This window comes from Entelurus aequoreus, linkage group LG06 (genome assembly GCF_033978785.1).
Source record: "Entelurus aequoreus isolate RoL-2023_Sb linkage group LG06, RoL_Eaeq_v1.1, whole genome shotgun sequence".
NCBI lineage: Eukaryota > Metazoa > Chordata > Actinopteri > Syngnathiformes > Syngnathidae > Entelurus > Entelurus aequoreus.
Window position 1 is genome coordinate 70,194,410 of NC_084736.1, and position 20,828 is coordinate 70,215,237.

Consider the following 20,828-nt stretch of genomic DNA (forward strand, 5'->3'; position numbering starts at 1 on the left):
CATACGAGCTAGCAAACACAGCTGTAAGTAGTAAACTACTTTGTCAGTGTAGCAGCAAATGGACTTCGCCACAATTTACAACATTTCATGAAGGAAGCTAATCTACTTTCAAAATTTACATTAGCCATTGGGGTGCCTTAAAAATCTATTCACATCTAAATCGCGATTTTTTTATTTAATCAGTTTCTAAATCTAGTCGGAAATTCGAGACACTAGTTATTTTTTAAAATTATTTATATATACGTGTGTGTCTGTGTGTGTGAGTGCCTTTGCGTGCATGTGCGTGTACATGTCAAGTTTCCCAACACACTGTAAAAACCTTAAGGGTCAAGTTTCTTTTGACATAGAGTTTGCTTGTTTCATACACTTCTTGTGTGCTGCAAACTTGACCGCAGCAGCATACAAAATCTCAGTGGCCAAACACTCAGCACTCACAAATTAGCCAGGACTCTGTTCACATTTGTAAATTGAGCCTGTCACAAGACAACTAATTTTTATTTAATGGCGCAAGCCTTTTAGCGTTCCTACAAGAAGTTGATTTTTTTATCGAAGTGTACTCACCGCAGTCCCCTTAGTGCTTTGGGGCTCTCGACTCTCTGGCTCCAGGCTTCGACCAGGAACTTTGACTCTTTCAACTATCCCTAAAAGACACAATTTACAACAGTGGCATGAGCCTAATTGATTTATAGCATCATCTTGCTCATTTGTGGTGTGAGAAGAACATTTAACAAAGATGAGAGGAGTTGAATTGTTTGCAGTGTCCTCACAGATGGTGTTTGTGTTTACATCACGTAGGCCAATTATCACAGAGATACAAAATGGCCGAAGCGTTGCACACACTAGACGGCAGCAAGGAATGGCAGGAATCTACAATCTGATGTGGCATCATAGATTGTTATGTTTGTTTCGCCATAGTTGCAGAGTTGAACCTACAACTACGATGACCTTTTGACTTCATGACATGGTTTTCCTTGAAATTTATGTTCTCAAAAGATCAACATAGCAAAGCAGAGTCATATTACTGACTTGAAGATTTATCAAGTTTGATATATATATGTATATTTTATTATATTACAATTCACTTGACTACGCAAAGTAGTAGAACCTTGCATTTCTGAAATATTCATCAGCCAAATAAAGGATTGTGTACATGTTTTGTATGCAATGTGGCGTGTATGTCATACATCAAAATAATTGATTTTCTTCATTATGGAACGATATCTTTTAAATGTTGCAAGATTGACTAACAAGACATTATGTCGATTACTCCGCCCCTTGGTAGACACAGGATAGGATAGAATAGCACTTTATTGTCATTGTATTTAAAAAGTATGAAATTACATTTTCAGCACAGACTCGTTCAAGAGCAGGCATACATTGTACAGGGAGACAGAACAGGAACGCACCAGTGTCACACTAATTATGCTAACCGTACCTGCCAACAACAAGCCGATCGGGACAAAACAAAAAGTGAGGCACTTACTACAGTAACTTTATATCACCCGATCCTACGCAAATCATGAAGATATAAAATATTAGCTATAATAACTTTTGTTGGGGAAGATTTACGATCTCATCGTGAATCACACTACGTTATAATTATACATCATAAACATCTGTCTAAAACTGTTATTTTATTGATTATAATGACAGTCTCGTAATATCACCACTAAAGAAAGGATGGCAGTCGTTAGGGCTGCGAATCTTTGGGTGTCCCACGATTCGATTCAATATTGATTCTTGGGGTCACGATTCGATTCAAAATCGATTTTTTTCGATTCAACGCGATTCTCGATTCAAAAACGATATTTTCCCGATTCAAAACGATTCTCTATTCATTCAATACATAGGATTTCAGCAGGATCTACCCCACTCTGCTGACATGCAAGCAGAGTAGTAGATTTTTGTAAAAAGCTTTTATAATTGTAAAGGACAATATTTTATCAACTGATTGCAATAATGTAAATTTGTTTTAACTATTAAATGAACCAAAAATATGACTTATTTTATCTTTGTGAAAATATTGGACACAGTGTGTTGTCAAGCTTATGAGATGCAAGTGTAAGCCACTGTGACACTATTGTTCTTTTTATAAATGTCTAATGATAATGTCAGTGAGGGATTTTTAATCACTGCTATGTTGAAATTGTAACTAATATTGATACTGTTGTTGATAATATTCATTTTTGTTTCACTACTTTTGGTTTGTTCTGTGTCGTGTTTGTGTCTCCTTTCAATTGCTCTGTTTATTGCAGTTCTGAGTGTTGCTGGGTCGGGTTTGGTTTTGGAATTGGATTGCATTGTTATGGTATTGCTGTGTATTTTTTTGTTGGATTGATTAATAAAAAATTTTAAAAAATTAAAATAAATAAAAATAAAAATAAATTTTAAAATGAGAATCGATTCTGAATCGCACAACGTGAAAATCGCGATTCGAATCGATTTTTTCCCAAACCCCTAGCAGTCGTAGTCGAGAGGTATATTTTGCACAGTACATGGTAAAAAAAAAAGTCATCGCTCTGCATGTCTCATGGTCGTCAAGTGCGCAAGAAAAACCAAGTGCGTAATTCCGGCCTTCACAATAACAATCAAACCGATGTGTGTTACATCCTGTCTGACTGCGCTAACGAAGTAAGAGTCCAAAAACAATAGCCTACATATTTACTATTATTATTTTGCACTTGAAGAAACTATACCTTAAAAAGGGCCGTATTAAGCAAAACCAACTTTTCTCACCTATTGGGATCCCCATAAGTTCCGAAAATTTGAAATCAAACCAGGGAGGCATTGCGGAGATATTTATAAAACAATCTTGCCTTCCTTTATACTTCCTCCAAATGAACTGTTTGGAATTATCCCCAGTTGTAAATTTTTACATTGGTGATGTCAGCGGATATCGCCATACATGGTAGAGGTTTACCCGAAGAGCTTTTCTTGAGTCTGCCATTGTAGTCTGACGTTGTCACTAAGTATTTTATTTTTCTCCATCCTCTTGTTGGACAGACTGGCTCGTACATGCACATGCATTCTAAATCCATTAGTAGACTCAATATGGAAGCGCTAAAAACTACAACAAGGCTGATGCATTAAAAAGGGGCTTGGCCGGGAGGAGGACTTAGGCACGTAAAAAAAGGACTGCCCACAAAACGGCGCATCCCGAAGAGGCGGTCAGAAAACGGCTTGAAGATGGTCTGTAAAACATAATCTATGCAATATTTTGACCAAAAAACAACCATAACATGTAATGTAAACCACAAGGAAGCGTTTTAAATGCAAAAAAAAAATCATTATGACCCATTAAATGCAATTTGCAGTAATGGAATGCAATAAAAGTACACTTTCACTTGTCTTTTCTTTATTTCAAATTGCACTTTCTAGACTTAAAGTTTCAACGGTCCAAAGTTGTTTATGGTGAAGAGAAAAAACAAAATACATTTGTATTTTGAAACAGATTTGAGACATTTTCAATATTTATTTGTAGATCGAATCAAATGGTGACCAATAGATCTAGAACCTTACGAATTAAAATCTAACCAATTTGGGCAACTGACCATGATAACCAGCCCTAAACAAGACTGATGCTGTCACACTCACCTTGATATTGTTCATCTCGAATTTGCCGGATGGCTGCTCTAATCAACTTCCTTTCCTCGTACTCAGCGGCAGCACGAAGCTACAAATGCAAAAGGCAAATGACATTAGTTAATAACAAGTTTATATATTAAAATAAGAAATGTGTACCTCGCTATATTTTTGACTATGGTGAAAATGTATCAAATTATTTTGGTATTTTAATAGATAGTGGAACACTTTCAGCACTCTTAGTGCCTTATTGAGCTAAATAATGCTGCAAGGAGCAGTTCCCATAGCATCCTGTAGCTAAACTTCCAATGCACTTCCGACAAACTAGTTGAGGCTGCCTCTGCTGGTTGCAGTCAAGTAATGACCTTCACTTTGCCTCAAGATGTAATTAATTGTGACAATCCATTATATTGCCCATTCATAATTTAAATCAAGCCCCTGTGCCGACACTCACCATCTTGGTGAGTTCTTCGACATCTCTGATTGCTTTTAGTTTGTGTGACAGGACATCCAAGGCCTCACTGGATTCTGACCTGCAATAGCAGAAAAGTTAGAACATGTTCATCCTAAACGGTCCCTACTTCAGAATACAAACTATATGGTTTCATTGACTAGATGAGGCAGCAGGACTCAAAAGTTGTCTCAGCTATGCAAAAAACATATTCCATAAATTAAAATAATTATATTGCAGCAGAATACATTTGGCACCACTCACACACAAAGTTTGAAAAAGACACCCCTCATCCTTTTTCATTTGCGGGTGCAGTTTTCTGGTTTGCTTTCTATTACTCATATGCTATTTCAGTTTTCCCATCACGTTTGCCTGCATTTAGGCTGATAGGATTTAAAGGGCACATACAGTATATTATTCCACCACTAAGAGCTAACTTGCGTTGGGCATTTAGTGTGTGGAGGTTTAGAATGTGTGGACGTGCACACTTCTCAGTGAGGCACCTTTGTTTTTGTAACCTAAGTCATCTAAGAGCAGATGTGAATGGAAATGATTAGGTCTGGCCACTGGTCTTAACGGGATTCAGCAAGTACCTCACAACCAGGGAGGCTCAATCTTTGCTGTGGTTCAGACCAGATGCTGAAAAATGAAACCATGTACCTACTAACACCTGAAAATTACGCCCCCAAAAACATTTTTCGTAGACCTTAAACTTATTTTAAGCTTTTGGCTGTCAAATATTGCTTAGCAATGAAGAGCAACCTAATATTAAATGACTTTGCTTTTTAAAAAGGGGTTTATCTTGCAATTTTATTGGTTGACAGCTGCTGTTGCGTTAATCTATTTAAGGTCAAACATGCCAAATATGGATTTTGTGGTTTTTAAAAAGGGAGCACTTTGGCCCAAATTGAGTGATTAAAAAAAAAAGTATATCCAAAGCTTGCAGAGTGGTGCCGTCTTTACTGGAGCGTTCCTTCTTTTTTTTTAGAAAAGTAATGTGTGATTAGTTGCAGAGCTATTTTCATCCTCTTAAACATATGAATGAATAAACATGTTTATTCTTAAAACTAAACATTTTAAATTCCCATTTCAAATTACATTTAAGTAGGAAAACTATCAACGGGCAAATCATTTAGGGTTGTGGGGGACATGTCCCCTGCACTTTTTCCAAAAAGCAGTTTTTGTTCCCTTGTCCAAAAATAATGTCACACTATTGAATGGAGACAAGTAAAACACTAGCGCCAGGTGGAAAGATTGATTGGCTTTCTGAGGCTGCCTTCTTGCCAATGTGACGATTAAATAATTGACAGAATGTGTCATCTGCGATATAAGAGCGACTTGGCCTCCACACAGCAATATGAATCACAAACACAAAACAGACAAAAAAAATCCAAACAAGAGAAGTGTCGTGCTTTACTTAAAAGGTAGTTATTTTGACTAAGACTTGCACTAACACAATAAAATTGCAAGGTAATTGTGTTTGAGATTCCTGGTAGGCCAACAGGGGTGTCCAAACCGTCAATACACAACTTCACAAGTGATGACAGTGTGAGGCAAGCGCACAATGAGATCCAAAACACACACAACCCCCCGCCCCCTCAAAAAAAAAACTGGAGAAGTATGATAAAACCGGAAGCTAGCATGCTCCTAGGAAATATAGGCCTACTAGTGGCGCCAGGTCTGAGAGAGAGAAAAAAATGGACAACTGGATGCCTAGAAGAAAGTTAGCAGAGTGAAAATGTACATTTCCAGTATTTATTCAACTTTTAAGAAATATATTTAATTGACCTAGCAAGTTGCGTTTTCCATGTAATTAATGTATTTTGGGGGTTTGTGTGCATTTTGTACATTGCTGTGCATTTGCACAACATCTGTGTGTTGTGTATTGTGAAGTTGCAAGTGTTTGTCTTTTTCGTGTGTTTTGGACATTGCTGTGCGTTTGCCACCGCAGCGTAATGTCTTAAGTATCAATCTTTTGTTCTTGCTGACATGCTTAGATTACCCGCCAGGACATACAAGGTAAACAAACTAAATCACAAAGCAATCTTGAAAAATCAAAGTTATATATTTTCATTCGGTTAATTTCGTTATTTCGTACAAAAAAATAAATGATTGAACAATTTCTTTCCCATTCATATTACTCCAAATCATGCATCTAATCCCTTCAGGACATGCCCCTAAACGCAAGCATCATACCACTTCTAAAATCCAAAATGTGTCCCTGAATGCAACGTTTTTTTCCATGACTAAGCTAAGAATGGGGCCAATAAGGAAAAAAGTGTAATGATAAAACTTCTTACACAGCCTGCACTTTTCTATCAGACTCATGGTTTAAATGCTGACGTTTAACCCGATATGAAGACTATTTTATAAAAAAGGAAAACATAATGGAAAGTCTACTGTGGTTACCATTTACGATTTAGCAACTTCACATTTCCAGACTTTTCCTACTGGTGTGCTAGGGAATGCGGCATCTGCCTTTATGTGCATTTTCTCAGCATCTCCATTTCACCTTGGCTGGTGCAGTTTGGAATTGGGACAATCGTGCTCTGTTTGTGCATATGTGGTTTCACCTGTGCTGGTTCTCCTTGTCCTCCTGCTGTTGGTGTCGTGTGGGGCGAAACCTTTTACTGGCCAGCGCAGCCTCAATGTCCTCAATCTCCCTCCTTCTCAACTCCCGGATGGCTGAACGGATGAGGCGTCTCTCGTCCAGATCCACGGTTCCATCCAACTGCATGTGCACCACAAAAAGACAAACAGAGGGAGCCGAATGATGAAGGTGCAGACATAGCAGGGCGCCACGCTGTCAAGCATCAGCCACTTTCCAATCCTACGTTAATTTAAATGCACAGTCCCATTCAAGGAAGTAACCACATAAAATATGGGTCTCCTACTAATAAGTCTGGTATAATAATAATAATACAGGATACAAATAAGTGACTTGTGTTGCATTGTCTGTTTTAGAAACAGGTTAGAAAGTATTTTCATTATTTTCAGCCATCACAGACCTGTAACAAAAAGAGGTGGCTGCCAGGCCAGTCAATGAGTAGTTACACAGTCATTGGTCACACCAATAGGTACATCGCAAGAGATGCATTTCAGAAAAGACAAAGGGTATTCGTTAGTGTATGATATGGTTGAAGCCCACATGGTCGTCATACAGAAATGTGTTCCTAATATGTTGCCCCCATCTTATCCCTAAATGAGATGACCAAAATATGAGAAACATTTATGCAATTCAATGCCACAAGACCTATGGCGTTACAGTTGGGTCTTAATTTTGAGGTTTTGAGAATGCGCTCGCTAGCACCCCTTCTCTTCCTCTCTCTGTGAACCTCACCCCTCTGCTCATTTAGATTTTTTTTCTACACTCGCTCAAATTTCTGCTGTGCACTCGTGCAAGTTTTGACAGTCCTTTTTGTGTCAAAAAGGCAACCAATCAGAGACCTGAACAAATGTACGCTCTGACTGGCTGATTGGTCTACAATAATACCGCTTGTTACGTTATACCAAAAGCATTAGTTTGCGCCTAATGCAGTCAATTGTCCCAATTTGGTGTCTGCAGGTTTCACAGGTCAAATTTAAGACTTAAGACTTTTTAAAGACCATATTGACAAAAAAAATTAAAAGGGGAACTATATATATTTTTTATTTTGCCTAATCGTTCACAATCCTCGTGAAACAAGACAAAAAGGTTTTGTTTTTTTTTGCTTTCTAACAAACATTGGCTCGTTCATGGTGGCGAGCAATGCAGCTAATGGGAGCAATCAATTCTACCACTAAATATCTTTAAAAATGCATTCAAAAACCGTCAATACTTCATTTACGATTCCGTAACCTGTATAATAACCAAACTGTAGCAACATTTTTGTTGTAAGCGCAAACACTGAGGAATGCTTTTTCTAGCGTACTAACACATCGGCGTGCTACGGTATTAGCCGTAGAGGCTAACTACGGAAAGAGATATGCTAACTTCTACGTCAGCACAAAACACTTTTGAGTTTGTAATACACAACACAATGCGATCAGACACCAATCTGTACTGACTGAAAAACATCCATCCATCCATCCATTTTCTACCGCATATTCCCTTTTGGGGTCGCTGGAGCCTATCTCAGCTACAATGAACAATTATATTACAGTGTCTGTAAAGTACTAACCCACATTTTATGTTTTGTTAGTACACAGCTAGCATATGCGGTCTGTCATGATACATGCATGAGGTGGTGCATGTATCATGATCAATATAAAGTGTGACTCACTCGATGGACAGTTGTCTCCTTGGTCTAGCTGGCCAAGGACGTTTTTCCGGTTAATTGTGGGTAAGCACGCCATTTATGTCGAAATAGTTTGTCTCCATATTCTACATTTTGCAGCTTCAATTCACTTTCTGTCAGCTTCCGTCTGCTCCAACGCCTCACGCTTCCTTCGTGCTGGCTTCTAAAAGCAGTAGTTCATCCTCCATATATTCGGATTCAAAAAGATAAGGTTGTGAATCCTCTAAAAATAGTTGTCTTCGTTGTTTGTGAAAGTCTGCCATGATTAGAACAAACACAAGCACACATTTTTTGTCCGGAAGTAGGAACACACATTGTCGAACGTGCACTGCTACGGAAACGGAAATAAATGCCCCGAAGAATTAGGCAATGACTAAAATGACCAAAATACAGTAAATATTACATATTGTTATGAACATGTATGTTACTACATATATATACACACAAGCAGTGTATATAAAATGTTGATGGAGGGATTTTAAGTTGTTTTAGAGGGCTTTGAAGGCTACAACAGTGACTCCCATTTGCTGCATCTTCCAAGCGTTTATCTTTAAAATAAAAAAGACACGTGTGTTATTGTCTCATAATGATGGTGAACAATAGGCAAATTTCCCAAAAAAGTGCAGTTCCCCTTTAAAACAATTCACATCCATACAGACAAAAAAGGCCAAAGACAAAGGAAAATCAGAGGGCCAGAAAGAATTGCAAATATATGAATTAATTCACTGCTCTCATAATGGAAAACAACATGGTTTAACTAAATACACAAGAAACCTTTCTATTGTAAACTAATTGAAAAAAATATCAGCAAACATAACAGCCATTTTTCAGATTTGCCATAGAAGTGTTTTCTTGCATATCAAGTGTTTGCATGTAACAACAACCACAACGTCAGCAATAGTAAAGCACAATAATATATTGTCTGTGAAAGGGACTGTTGGCATCTCTGCTAAAGCTAAATGGGTAACTTGCAGTGTTTCTTGCGGCTGTCAGAACTGAGCAAACAGATAAAAATATCTACAGTACTGCTACTGTATCAGCACACTGTTGTGAAAAGCAGAACGTGCAGACAGAGATAGTCTAAAAAGAAAGCGGGCAATTATGGTTTGCAGGCCTCAAACAGAATTTGGATGTGAATAATGTGGATAACATTCAAATTTGCTTAGCTCATTTTGTAACTGGTATGTATAAATACATTTTTCGAAAACATATTGCCAATAAACAAGAACTAGTTTTTATTTAGGCATGACAGATGACATTCGCAAATCTTCCTTGCTTTTCTCACCCCGCCATAAACTGAGTGTAAATATTAAACAGACAAACTTTATAGCTTTTAATGTCAGTTGCTGTATTAACTTGAAGAAAAGATCAGGCATGAGAAGCTAACCTGAAATTGGAATAAATGTTAGAAATAAGACAATTATGTTTTTTTATAGTTCCACTGCTGAGTTAAGTTAACATGTGCTTATGGTACAGTATGTGTGAGTATGATTTCAGTAGTTAACATCTCATTAAGCTCATTTGGCAATTGGTGCTATTATCCCCACATACAGTAACACTCCTTTGGGCGTGGGATTAAGCTGATCCTTGTATAGTTGTCCAAGTGTTTGTGGCGTTTAGCAGCTTTTGTCACATATATATATCCCGGATTTTTTATTTTTACATCATCATTCCATTCACTTTCACTGCAATGTTTACAAACGCTTTCCTACTCGATGGCTCCATATCCGGGTCCTAAACACTTTGCTGGTTTCCATTCACCGGTTTCAAGCATGCATTAAATCGATCGTTCTACAGCCACAATTCATTGAACTTACCCATCTTACGCAAGTACCTTGGCTTTGCTGTGGGCTTCGTTAAGTTTTCTGTGCTGCTATGCTAAGCTGTAACAACACACCGCTGCGTATTGCGAACAGGTAACCTACTTAAGTTCCATTTTGTAGTTACATTATAGCGTCCTCAAAAATCAAAACACTTAAAAGCAAGACTGAAGTTTATGCATTTTTTAAATAAAAGTAACGTAAATAGATTTTTTGGGGGAATTCCAGACATTTTAAGGCCTTAAATTTAAATTGTTGAATTAAGATTTTTTTTTTTTAGACCCCGTAGATACCCTGTTCCAAGGACCCAGCTCATGCGGTCGAGAAAGCGTGGGTCCTGGAAGGAGTCCTTCAGTGGCAGCTGGTGCGACGTGAATTGGGACTGTTTAGCCTTCGCAACACTTCCTGGTTGTGTCACATGTTCACATCTTCCGGCCAGGTCCACAAAGTGGATAAAAGAAGAGACAGAAACCTAACAAAATACTAAATCATGAAGGACTAATTCACACATGCACAGCATCATGCATATACTATTTCCCTCGATTATATAGCTGAATAAAGTAACCTAACCTATCTAGGGCTGCAACAATTAATCGATTATTTCGATTGGAATAAAGCTTGTATTTATATTTTATTTCTTTGATTTAATCGTTTAAAAGATGGATTATTCAATTAAATTAATAATCGATACCTGCAGCCCTGAACCAAGCAGTGCAAAGGTGTATCTAATGAAGTGACCGGTCAAACTAAATTTGTGGACAAGTGAACATCTGTATGCTACAGCTATTGATTATTTTAGTAATCAAGTCATCTGGAGTAGTTTGTTTGATTAATCAAGTATCGAATAACAATTTATAGCCTCAATATGTAACAAACACACAATCAAATTGTACTTTTGACTATAATATACCAAAAGATATGAATCAAAACTTTTTTTTAAATCAAATGAATCAATTAATTGCTGTAGCTCTTCTCTAATATGAGAAGACGGGTGCACCAGAGCGGTGTAGCTTCAGCTCTTTGGGGCTGACATACTCTCTCTCTTCAGTTTATTATTTGAAGTTGATTCTAATTTCTTATAACCAAGGCATAAAAGTGTGTGCGCGGCCAGGTTCTTTAAGGTTGTGAGCATGTGAGGGCAGATGGATCTGTCTGCCATAATATGAGCCCGATCTCTTTTGACAGACAGCAGGAACCTGTCAACACATGCAGAGGTGAGTGGTCTAAAGGAGGTTGATACACGTCACGCTTAGCCACTCTCCTTAAGGATGCCTGCTGCTCAGGTCCAAATGTGCAGCGGAGAAACAGCAGGCCTCCTCTCTCTCTGTGCCATCCTGCTTCCACAAGCTGGATGTGCTTATTATGCCAAGCTGCAAGCTTTGACAGCTCCAAAGTAGGGGTTGATGCGTTGACTAGGAGGCGGAGGCTCACAAGGGATGACCAATGGTTTTTGAAGTCTTGCTGCGGTTTGACTAAAGTATGCATCACCCTTGTGCTGTCATTTGTGGAAATTTTAAGTGCTGAAGTGACTGCAAAAAAACAAATGGGAGATGCTAAGAAGAACGATCAGAGGAGGAAGGAGAAGAGCGGAAACAGTTAAAATAAGGATAGAGATCAGAGGACAAGTTAAAAAAAATGAAGCTGGGCTTGCCTATGTCTAAAAATGGGCAGAGTAGAAAACTGGGCGGGAAAGGGGACAGGTCATTCCTCACATTCCTGCTGACTCAAGAGGAAAGACTTGGTGGTAAGGACAGAATTTTATTTGAAACTGCAGAGAAATATTTAGGGGAGACAGGAAATGACAACACGTGCTTGTTTCAGTCATTAGCCATTGTGTCTCCCTCCAAAACACGAGATAAACGTAATGCTCGGGGGAGCCGTCTGTTACTGAGCTCACTGCTGACTGACTGTGTGGTCCCCTGCCAAGTTTTAGCATGACTGATTCCTTTATTCATTACACGGATCTAACACAGACCATGCGTCGAAAACACTAATCTCAGCTTTTGAGTTAAGAACTCAACTGATTTACTTCTGTTGTACAATCAGCTCATATCAGATTTAAGATACATCCCGTACAACTTGTTAAAAAACAGAAGTGTTACTCTCCGTTTTAGCAGGATGGATGCTCTAACTGCCTAAACCACTTACAGGTCTTTTTTTACACTCTTTGTATAGAAAGTAATGTAAACAGGCATCTCCTCCTTTAAAAACATCTGTGTGTAATTGTAAAATATAGCAGGGGTTGGTTGTCACACAATTTACTGTAGTATGAAATGCTCATCATCAAAACATCTTTCAATAGTCATTCTGCATTAAATTGAGATTAAGGTACGGTCATATTGTGACAACCAACCACATCAGAGTGTAGGTTATCAAACACAATGTTATTGTGTACTTTTTAAGGGTAAAAATTGTTTTCTTAAAAAGTCAGTGTAAAAGAGCCTAGAAGAAAAATATTGAGGCGCTAAATATTTACAATTTGACACAAACATCATTTTCCAGGACACCAAGTGAGCTTTGATCCCAATTTTGTAAATTTCCTTATTTCCAATTTGAGACACAGCGCTCTCTGGTGGCGAGATATGAGTGTGACGACCAACCCTGTACTGTAAATTAATTTCTAAATGTATTACAGTACATACATGTTAAGGATCTGGATGTACTGTACTAATATGATTAGGCTTGCCCTGATTTCTTAATCTACAACTGCACATTTGGCATTTTATACCAATGCAAAATTGTGTTTGATGTCACAGCAACCTGACTTTTTTTTATTTTTTATTTGTATTTTTTTTAATGGGAAAGGACAGGGAAGACTTGACTAATATATTCAAAAATCAGCAGTCACATTGACTGAAAAAAAAAAAAAATGTTTTGGTTCAACATCACAGCATAATTTTTTTTCTAAAAACACTTTGGAACATTTAATGTGAAGAAATACGCACTAGTGCTTGTTTTCCCTCAAATTGATCACCATATTGATTGGAATAAATGATGTATACACATTTTTTTCTAAAATACATATACTTTGAGATGAATGTTGTGGACTACTGTATACAAACAATGCCTTTGTATAGACTAACACATTTTTTTTGGGGGGTGGGGGGGTGGGGTGGTCTGCTGCAACAATTAATCCGGTCAATCGATGAAATTCATTAGAATTGTGTCAATTTATCGTTTAATGAGAGTAACAAATACAAATACAGAAAATCTAGACCTCATCGAGTACCCGGAACCGTAAATATGCAGACATGGTTAGGCAGCACGGGTGACAGAGGGTGAGTCTGCCTCACAATACAAAAGGTCCTGAGTTCAACCCCGGGCACGGGATCTTTCTGTGCAGAGTTTGCATGTTCTCCCCGTGACTGCGTGGGTTCCCTCCGGGTACTCCAGCTTCCTCCCACCTCCAAAGACATGCACCTGGGGATCGTTGATTGGCAACACTAAATTGGCCCTAGTGTGTGAATGTGAGTGTGAATGTTGTCTGTCTATCTGTGTTGGCCCTGCGATGAGGTGGCGACTTGTCCAGGGTGTACCCCGCCTTCCGCCCGAATGCAGCTGAGATAGGGACAAGCGGTAGAAAATGGATGATGGATGGGTTTCCGCACGGCCGCTACAAAAGAGCACACATGGGTAGTGGTGCGTGGGTGCCGTGATTTGTGTGGCGGCAAAAAGCAGAGAGATTTGTTTCATTTTTGTGTATACACACATGTCAAAGTGCAATTTCAATGTTGATTACGTACATATATTAGAAAGAAATAAAAGTTATGCATTGCCGCTACAAAATGTGTTTTATCCGATTACCCCATTAATCGAATAAACTTTTTTAAGTAGTATGTATTCCGCCCGAATGCAGCTGAGATAGGCTCCAGCACCCCCCGCGATCTCAAAAGGGACAAGCGGTAGAAAATGGATGTATTTTTACTTTGTAAAAAGACATGATTCAAGTCTTGAAACACCCAACCATCAAGACTTTGACATAGAAATTCAAAACAGCAGCACCTAAGGTTTAAAATGTGTTTTATGCATTTTGATTGGTTGCAGCGTTAAAGTCAACACAAGAGTTAGCTGGCATGAAGCCAAAAGCTGCACCGACTTTCCTCCTGCATATATAAAAGAGAGAAACAACAAAACAGTAGCCTTCCAGCACTGTAAATGAACGAGTGGCCATGACGCAAGCAAACAAAACGCACCTCATACTAAAGCACATGCCAACAAAAACAAGGGTAACCGTTAAAGGCAGAAGGGGGAAATGAGTACAGGCACAGAGTCCAGCTGCAGTGGCCTTTACACCAGGAGACACTGGGGTATGGAGAGGAGATGGAAAAAATGAGGTTGCCAGACACCTTACCAGAACTGAAAGTTGCTGTTTTTTTCCCAAAATAAACCCCATAAACTCCACAGTACTGCCTGAAAACATCCACTGTTTGACCCAGAGAAGAGCCGTTATATGCAGACCAGAAACGCCTTTCACGCCACGTTGCTGGCTAGCAGACGGTGAGTCAGAACTGATACACAAGTGGGTCTCTTACACACACACACACACACACACACACACACACACACACACACACACACACACACACACACACACACACACACACACACACACACACACACACACACACACACACACACACACACACACACACACACACACACACACACACACACACACACACACACACACACACACACACACACACACACACACACACACGCACACACACAGACACGATGATGCATGCTCATAAAAACTACAAGCTGTCAGTACCCTTAGCAATGGCTCTGGTGTAGCCTTGTTACAGTCTGCGTTACCTGTCGCCTGCTTACACACCTGCTGTCGTCGGTGGAGTCACTTGACTCACCCGACAGATAGGAAGATAGCAAACAGGACAGTGGCGGTGGTTGACTGACAGGGTGAAGACAGGAAAGACAAACTTGGTCAATCATTACAGATGATCATTACAGACTAATGACAGTGTTTGCTCTATACGCTGGCGTACTTGATCAGTAAGTCTGCGGTGTGACGTGGAAGGAATCAAACTGCGGTGACAAACAAAATACTCAAACATTTGGGATGCAGGCACTGTAACCCATCCAAAGATGTCCCGACTGAGCAGATCAATCAATCACAGTCAATTAGGCGCGTTAGTAGTTGAGTTTAATCCCATCCAAGCTGGTGACTGATCATGCTCTCACCCTTTGAACTCATCTCAACCACAGACTGAACTGAATTTTAACATTTGCAAGGCCAGTTTAGCAGATTGTGCCAAATGTGAAATAAGGTCAAACAAAGCATATACTCAAGGTTGACCCAACACATACACACAAAAAAAAGCTATTATTAATGTGGTTCAGCCATCCATTACCTGTCTCCACAAATACAGAAAAGACTGAAAAAGAAACATTTCACTCTGCTAAATTACTGGACAAATACAGTAAAGAGCAAGTGGTTAACCAGCTGAGTGACACCCCTCTCGTCGACACCTTTCATTAGTTGTGGACCTACCGCTTTGAAAACGGATTATGTACTAGCGCTGCAGATGTGTTTGCCTATTTGCGTGCTAATGCAAAAAACTACAGGCAGATTTTGACTGAACTTTTAGATGGGTGTAGCTTGGTGCAAGACAGAAGCAATTACCTTCAGTTTATTACAGGAGTCTTTAGCTAAATTAAAAACACAGTGGAATGTCTAAAATGGACCTTCTGAAATGTTAAGATTTCAAAACATTTGCCCACAGGAATGAACGCAACGACAAATAATCGAATACAGTATTAAACTGCACAAGCAATTTTGAATCAAAAGCAGATCACACGTATTGAATTCAGACAGGCTCATGGCTTTTTCAGAGCAACAGGGGGACGCTTGTGGTCTAAGCCCATCAAACGCATGTACGAAAATTGGACTGAGGATACAATAAGACGTTCTAGTGTATGCATTGTCCATTTCAAATTGAGTACGCCATCCATCTACTTTTTGGTCTCATTGGAATGCCTGGCTTAGATGTAGATGTAGTATTATTGCAGCTGAGAGGCTCAAGCACCCCCCGCGACCTCAAAGGGACAAGCGGTAGAAAATGGATGGATGGATATTGTATTTGGCCACCTATGGCTTCCATCCCCTCGTGATACCACACGAATCTGGAAGTCGGTTACGGTTTGCCAAAAGTCATTTTTTAAAGTAATTTCCACAATCCTCTGTGGCTAATTCTCTTGCATATTTTCAAAAACACTCTCTGTTGTGCTTCTGACCTAAATACAAGGGTCTATAATGTTTTTTTTGTTTTTTTAATGCAGAAAGTAGAAACAAGAACATTTTTAGTACAGTGAGGCCTTCTGTATTTGTTTGTATTTTTTAAAACTTACCAGTCACAAGAATGAAAAATAAGCTAACCACTGTAAAAAAGTGACAACAGGTATTCATGTTACAATTTAATTGAGTCTATTAAAGGCCTACTGAAACCCACTACTACCGACCACGCAGTCTGATAGTTTATATATCAATGATGAAATCTTAACATTGCAACACATGCCAATACGGCCGGGTTAACTTATAAAGTGACATTTAAAATTTCCCGGGAAATATCAGGCTGAACGTCGCGGTATGATGACGTATGCGTGTGACGAAGTCAGTTTAACGGAAGTTATGGTACCCCGTAGAATCCTATACAAAAAGCTCTGTTTTCATTTCATAATTCCACAGTATTCTAGACATCTTTTGCAATTTGTTTAATGAACAATGAAGGCTGCAAAGAAGACAGTTGTAGGTGGGATCGGTGTATAGCAGCGGACTACAGCAACACAACCAGGAGGACTTTGTTGGAGAGCAGACGCGCTAGCCGGCGACCTCACCTTGACTTCCTACGTCTCCGGGCCGCCAAACGCATCGGGTGAAGTCCTTCGTCCTTCTGCCGATCGCTGGAACGCAGGTGAGCACGGGTGTTGATGAGCAGATGAGGGCTGGCTGGCGTAGTGGAGAGCTAATGTTTTTAGCATAGCTCTGTGCGGTCCGGTTGCTAAGTTAGCTTCAATGGCGTCGTTAGCACAGCATTGTTAACCTTCGCCAGCCTGGAAAGCATTAACCGTGTATTTACATGTCCACGGTTTAATAGTATTGTTGATTTTCTATCTATCCTTCCAGTCAGGGGTTTATTTTTTTTTGTTTCTATATGCAGTTAAAGCACGATGCTATCACGTTAGCTCGTAGCTAAAGCATTTCGCCGATGTATTGTCGTGGAGATAAAAGGCACTGAATGTCCATTTCGCGTTCTCGACTCTCATTTTCAAGAGGATATAGTATCAGAGGTGGTTTAAAATACAAATCCGTGATCCACAATAGAAAAAGGAGAGTGTGGAATCCAATGAGCCAGCTTGTACCTAAGTTACGGTCAGAGCGAAAAAAGATACGTCCATCACTGCCTCTCAAGTCCTTCACTGTAACGTTCCTCATCTACGAATCTTTCATCCTCGCTCAGATTAATGGGGGTAATCGTCACTTTCTCGGTCCGAATCTCTCTCGCTCCATTGTAAACAATGGGGAATTGTGAGGAATACTAGCTCCTGTGACGTCACGCTACTTCCAGTACAGGCAAGGCTTTTTTTTATCAGCGAGCAAAAGTTGCAAACTTTATCGTCGATTTTCTCTACTAAATCCTTTCAGCAAAAATATGGCAATATCGCGAAATGATCAAGTATGACAAATAGAATGGATCTGCTATTCCCGTTTGAATAAAAAAAAATCATTTCAGTAGGCTTTAAATTTATGCATGTTCAGTCTTCTCTTCTAATATTGTTATATTAACAATCTTTGCAATTGCTGGTACTTTTGGAATAAGGCTTCAAAAAATAAAACCGGACAAAACAAAAAAGCACAGATTTATGCTGATGTATTGCAATTGGTTCAAACGCTGTCAATATTCCCTAAATATTGTGGTCAAACTCCAAATTGTTTAACTGCAGCTTAGGTTTTAAATCACATTAAAAAGGTAAGACAACCAAAATGTATCCTGAGTGTAGTTAAAGACTTGTTAAATGTCAACGCTTAAGTTTACAGTTTGCTTGACCACATCAAGGACAAGGTACTATCAGTGCAACACTGTGTGAGAAAAAGCCCTAAAAACATCCAGCTAGACCTGTCTGGGAGCAGCACAATGACCCCTCTGGCCAAATCTTGACCTTTTGACCCCCAGTGTGCACACATATGCTGCTCGGATTAGTTTAATGCAGCACTTTTACGCACTAATTTGTGAAAATGCAGAGAGTACAGAACAGAGAGAAGCTGGTGTGTATAACCCATGCATTCAGGTGTGAGTGAGGTTCAAGGGTACAATGTGTTGTGGTAGAAATTGAGCACGAGAATAACCATTTCCAGATTCAGCTGAGGTTAGAGTGCATCCAGGCAGCAGATCAGATCAGAGGACTTTTAACTCTCTGGTGTCAGGGCTATGAGGAAGTTTTGCCTTATAAGGACAGAGGACACTCCTTGTAACAAAGCTGAAGTGTATTACCAGCTGCCACTGTAGTGCAAGCTCAAATAATCAGGAATACAGTCAAATGTTTCTATCCCATTCGTAGCAATTTTCTGGCTTTGGTACCAACTGCAGAATTGAACTGGAAGTCTGCTAGTCGTCGTTTATATGACTGAGGGAAACAATACATGCACACAGAGTGGGCCCACAAAGACCCAGCAAAAAAATAGAAATGTAGTGAGGATACTCAAGAGCCCCTTAAGGCAATCTGTTTAATAGAATAATTAGTTTAGTTCGCTCACACCAGGAAGATTAACAAAGAAACCAGATTTAAGGTTGGATCCCACACTGGGCGTGCAACTACACAGGCAGCACCTGTGAAATAACTTTAAAAAAGGAGAAGAATGAATGTAGCATGTGGCAACGTGCTCCCTTTGAATACAGCTACATGGTGCACAGAAGCTTAACTTTCAACTACAACTTGAAGGTATGGCAGACAGAGACATGGGAATATAATGTCCCACTTTCCAGTCCAGAGAGCAAACATAGAGGGGACACATGGCAGAATGCATTCGGGCCAGAGGGGGGTACAAAGCATGAACAGCGTTCTATAAAACACCATGAAATGCACCGCAAGATCATTTCAATTCAGTCACAAGTGGAACAAAGCAAGTTTTATAATTACAATGTCTAAAACCTGGTACAATAACAGTTTGTTTTTGTCCACAACACATTTAGTCCATTGGGTGGATTCCAAGGTAAAAGTAATAAGGTATGCTCCCAAATAACCTGAAGTACTGTAGCTTGAAACGAGAAGGCATAAAAGCATACAACTATTAACAGTATTACTGAGGTAAAAAAACAAGATATGACATAACATCTAAAGTTTGTTTCCTTTGAAGTCTTTGAAGTCTTAGTGTAGACATACTTGAAACACACCTTGAAGACAAAGTATGTGGGCTGTTGCTTCCGGAAATATATTTTTGCAACCCTCCGATGTCATATTATAGCCTGATCACGAAGGAGCCTACATACTTTTCCTGATACGATTCCATTATCCTGTGGGGTCACCAGACAAATTGAAGCTGTGTGTGGATATCTCGCGACAGGAAGCAGCATTAAGTTTGTGCACAAACTGTTTGTTCAAACAGATGCTGACTGGCTTAATCCACAGTTAACTTTAACAAAAGCAGTGAGACGTGCGCCGCTGAACAGATGAGCTGTGTATAACTTCAGAATCTCGCAGCATTTACAACAGCGAGCTGGAAAGTCCAAACATCAACATCCGCTGGATGTTTCCGAGTAGATCTAAGGAAATGACTCTTTCCATAGGGATTTAAATTCGAGAACTCACATTTATCATTGCCCGCACCAAATGTTCTCTCTCTTTCATCCAAGTTATTCCTCATTTTATTGTGGAATACTCACAACTTTATGAACACGTTAAACATCAGTTTCTTTCATACCACTATAGATAGCTTAAAACGTTAAAGGCTGAATTTTAATTAATCTTTCCTAAATGCCAGAAATGAGATAAGCAATAAGCGGTTATATTTTGGAGCTGATCTGGATCACGGTCTGGATTCGGGCATTTTTTTTAAACTACTGTTAGGAGGATCTGGCAAAGGTTTTTTTTAGGTTAGGGGTACAAAGGTTTGGTTACTTGGGATACAATTACACGACACCTGAAAAAATCTACAATTAGTTTTTCTTTGCATTTTCAACTGTTAACGCTGTTAAAAGTATTCTCGATTACATGAACCTACAAAAACAACTAAAACCACTGTAATATGGTAACTAAGATTATTTGTCCTAACTTAGCCAATTTAAAATATCCATTATATTTTTTATTTCGTATCCTGTTCATGGTCCTGGGTGAGCTGGAGCCCATCCCAGCTGACTTTCAGTGAGAGGTCACCAGTCAATCACAGCGCATTCGGACAAACAAGCAATTCACACCAAGGTGAGATTTCACATTAACCTAAACCTACCCACCTAACCTAAAATGCTGTCCTTTTTCCATACTTTTACAGTTGGGAGGGAATCTGTCCTATGTTTACAGCAGCCAGAAGAACAGCCTATTTAGGACATAATTTGTTTATTATAAGCCCTCTGTCGGTGCACTGCAGAATGATCATGAATCTAAAACTTTGCGGTATATAATTGTTCTTAATCCAGTTTGTAATTAATCGTTAAATGGTTATGGGCCAAAAGCTAAAGTGGCTCC

General features: G+C 39.2%; 1 protein-coding gene across 6 annotated transcripts in view; it reads right to left on the minus strand.

Moving 5' to 3' along the window:
• The window catches only part of smtnb (smoothelin b), an 84,537-nt gene that overhangs the window by 42,243 nt on the left and 21,466 nt on the right, over window positions 1-20,828 (minus strand). For all 6 annotated transcript variants that reach the window (XM_062051389.1, XM_062051388.1, XM_062051392.1 and 3 more), the window contains exons 2-5: window positions 6,607-6,764; window positions 4,037-4,115; window positions 3,595-3,673; window positions 562-641 (exon numbers count right to left, since the gene is read on the minus strand). In XM_062051389.1, coding sequence (XP_061907373.1) covers window positions 562-641; window positions 3,595-3,673; window positions 4,037-4,115; window positions 6,607-6,764 — 396 coding nt within the window. The remainder of the gene's footprint in view (window positions 1-561; window positions 642-3,594; window positions 3,674-4,036; window positions 4,116-6,606; window positions 6,765-20,828) is intronic.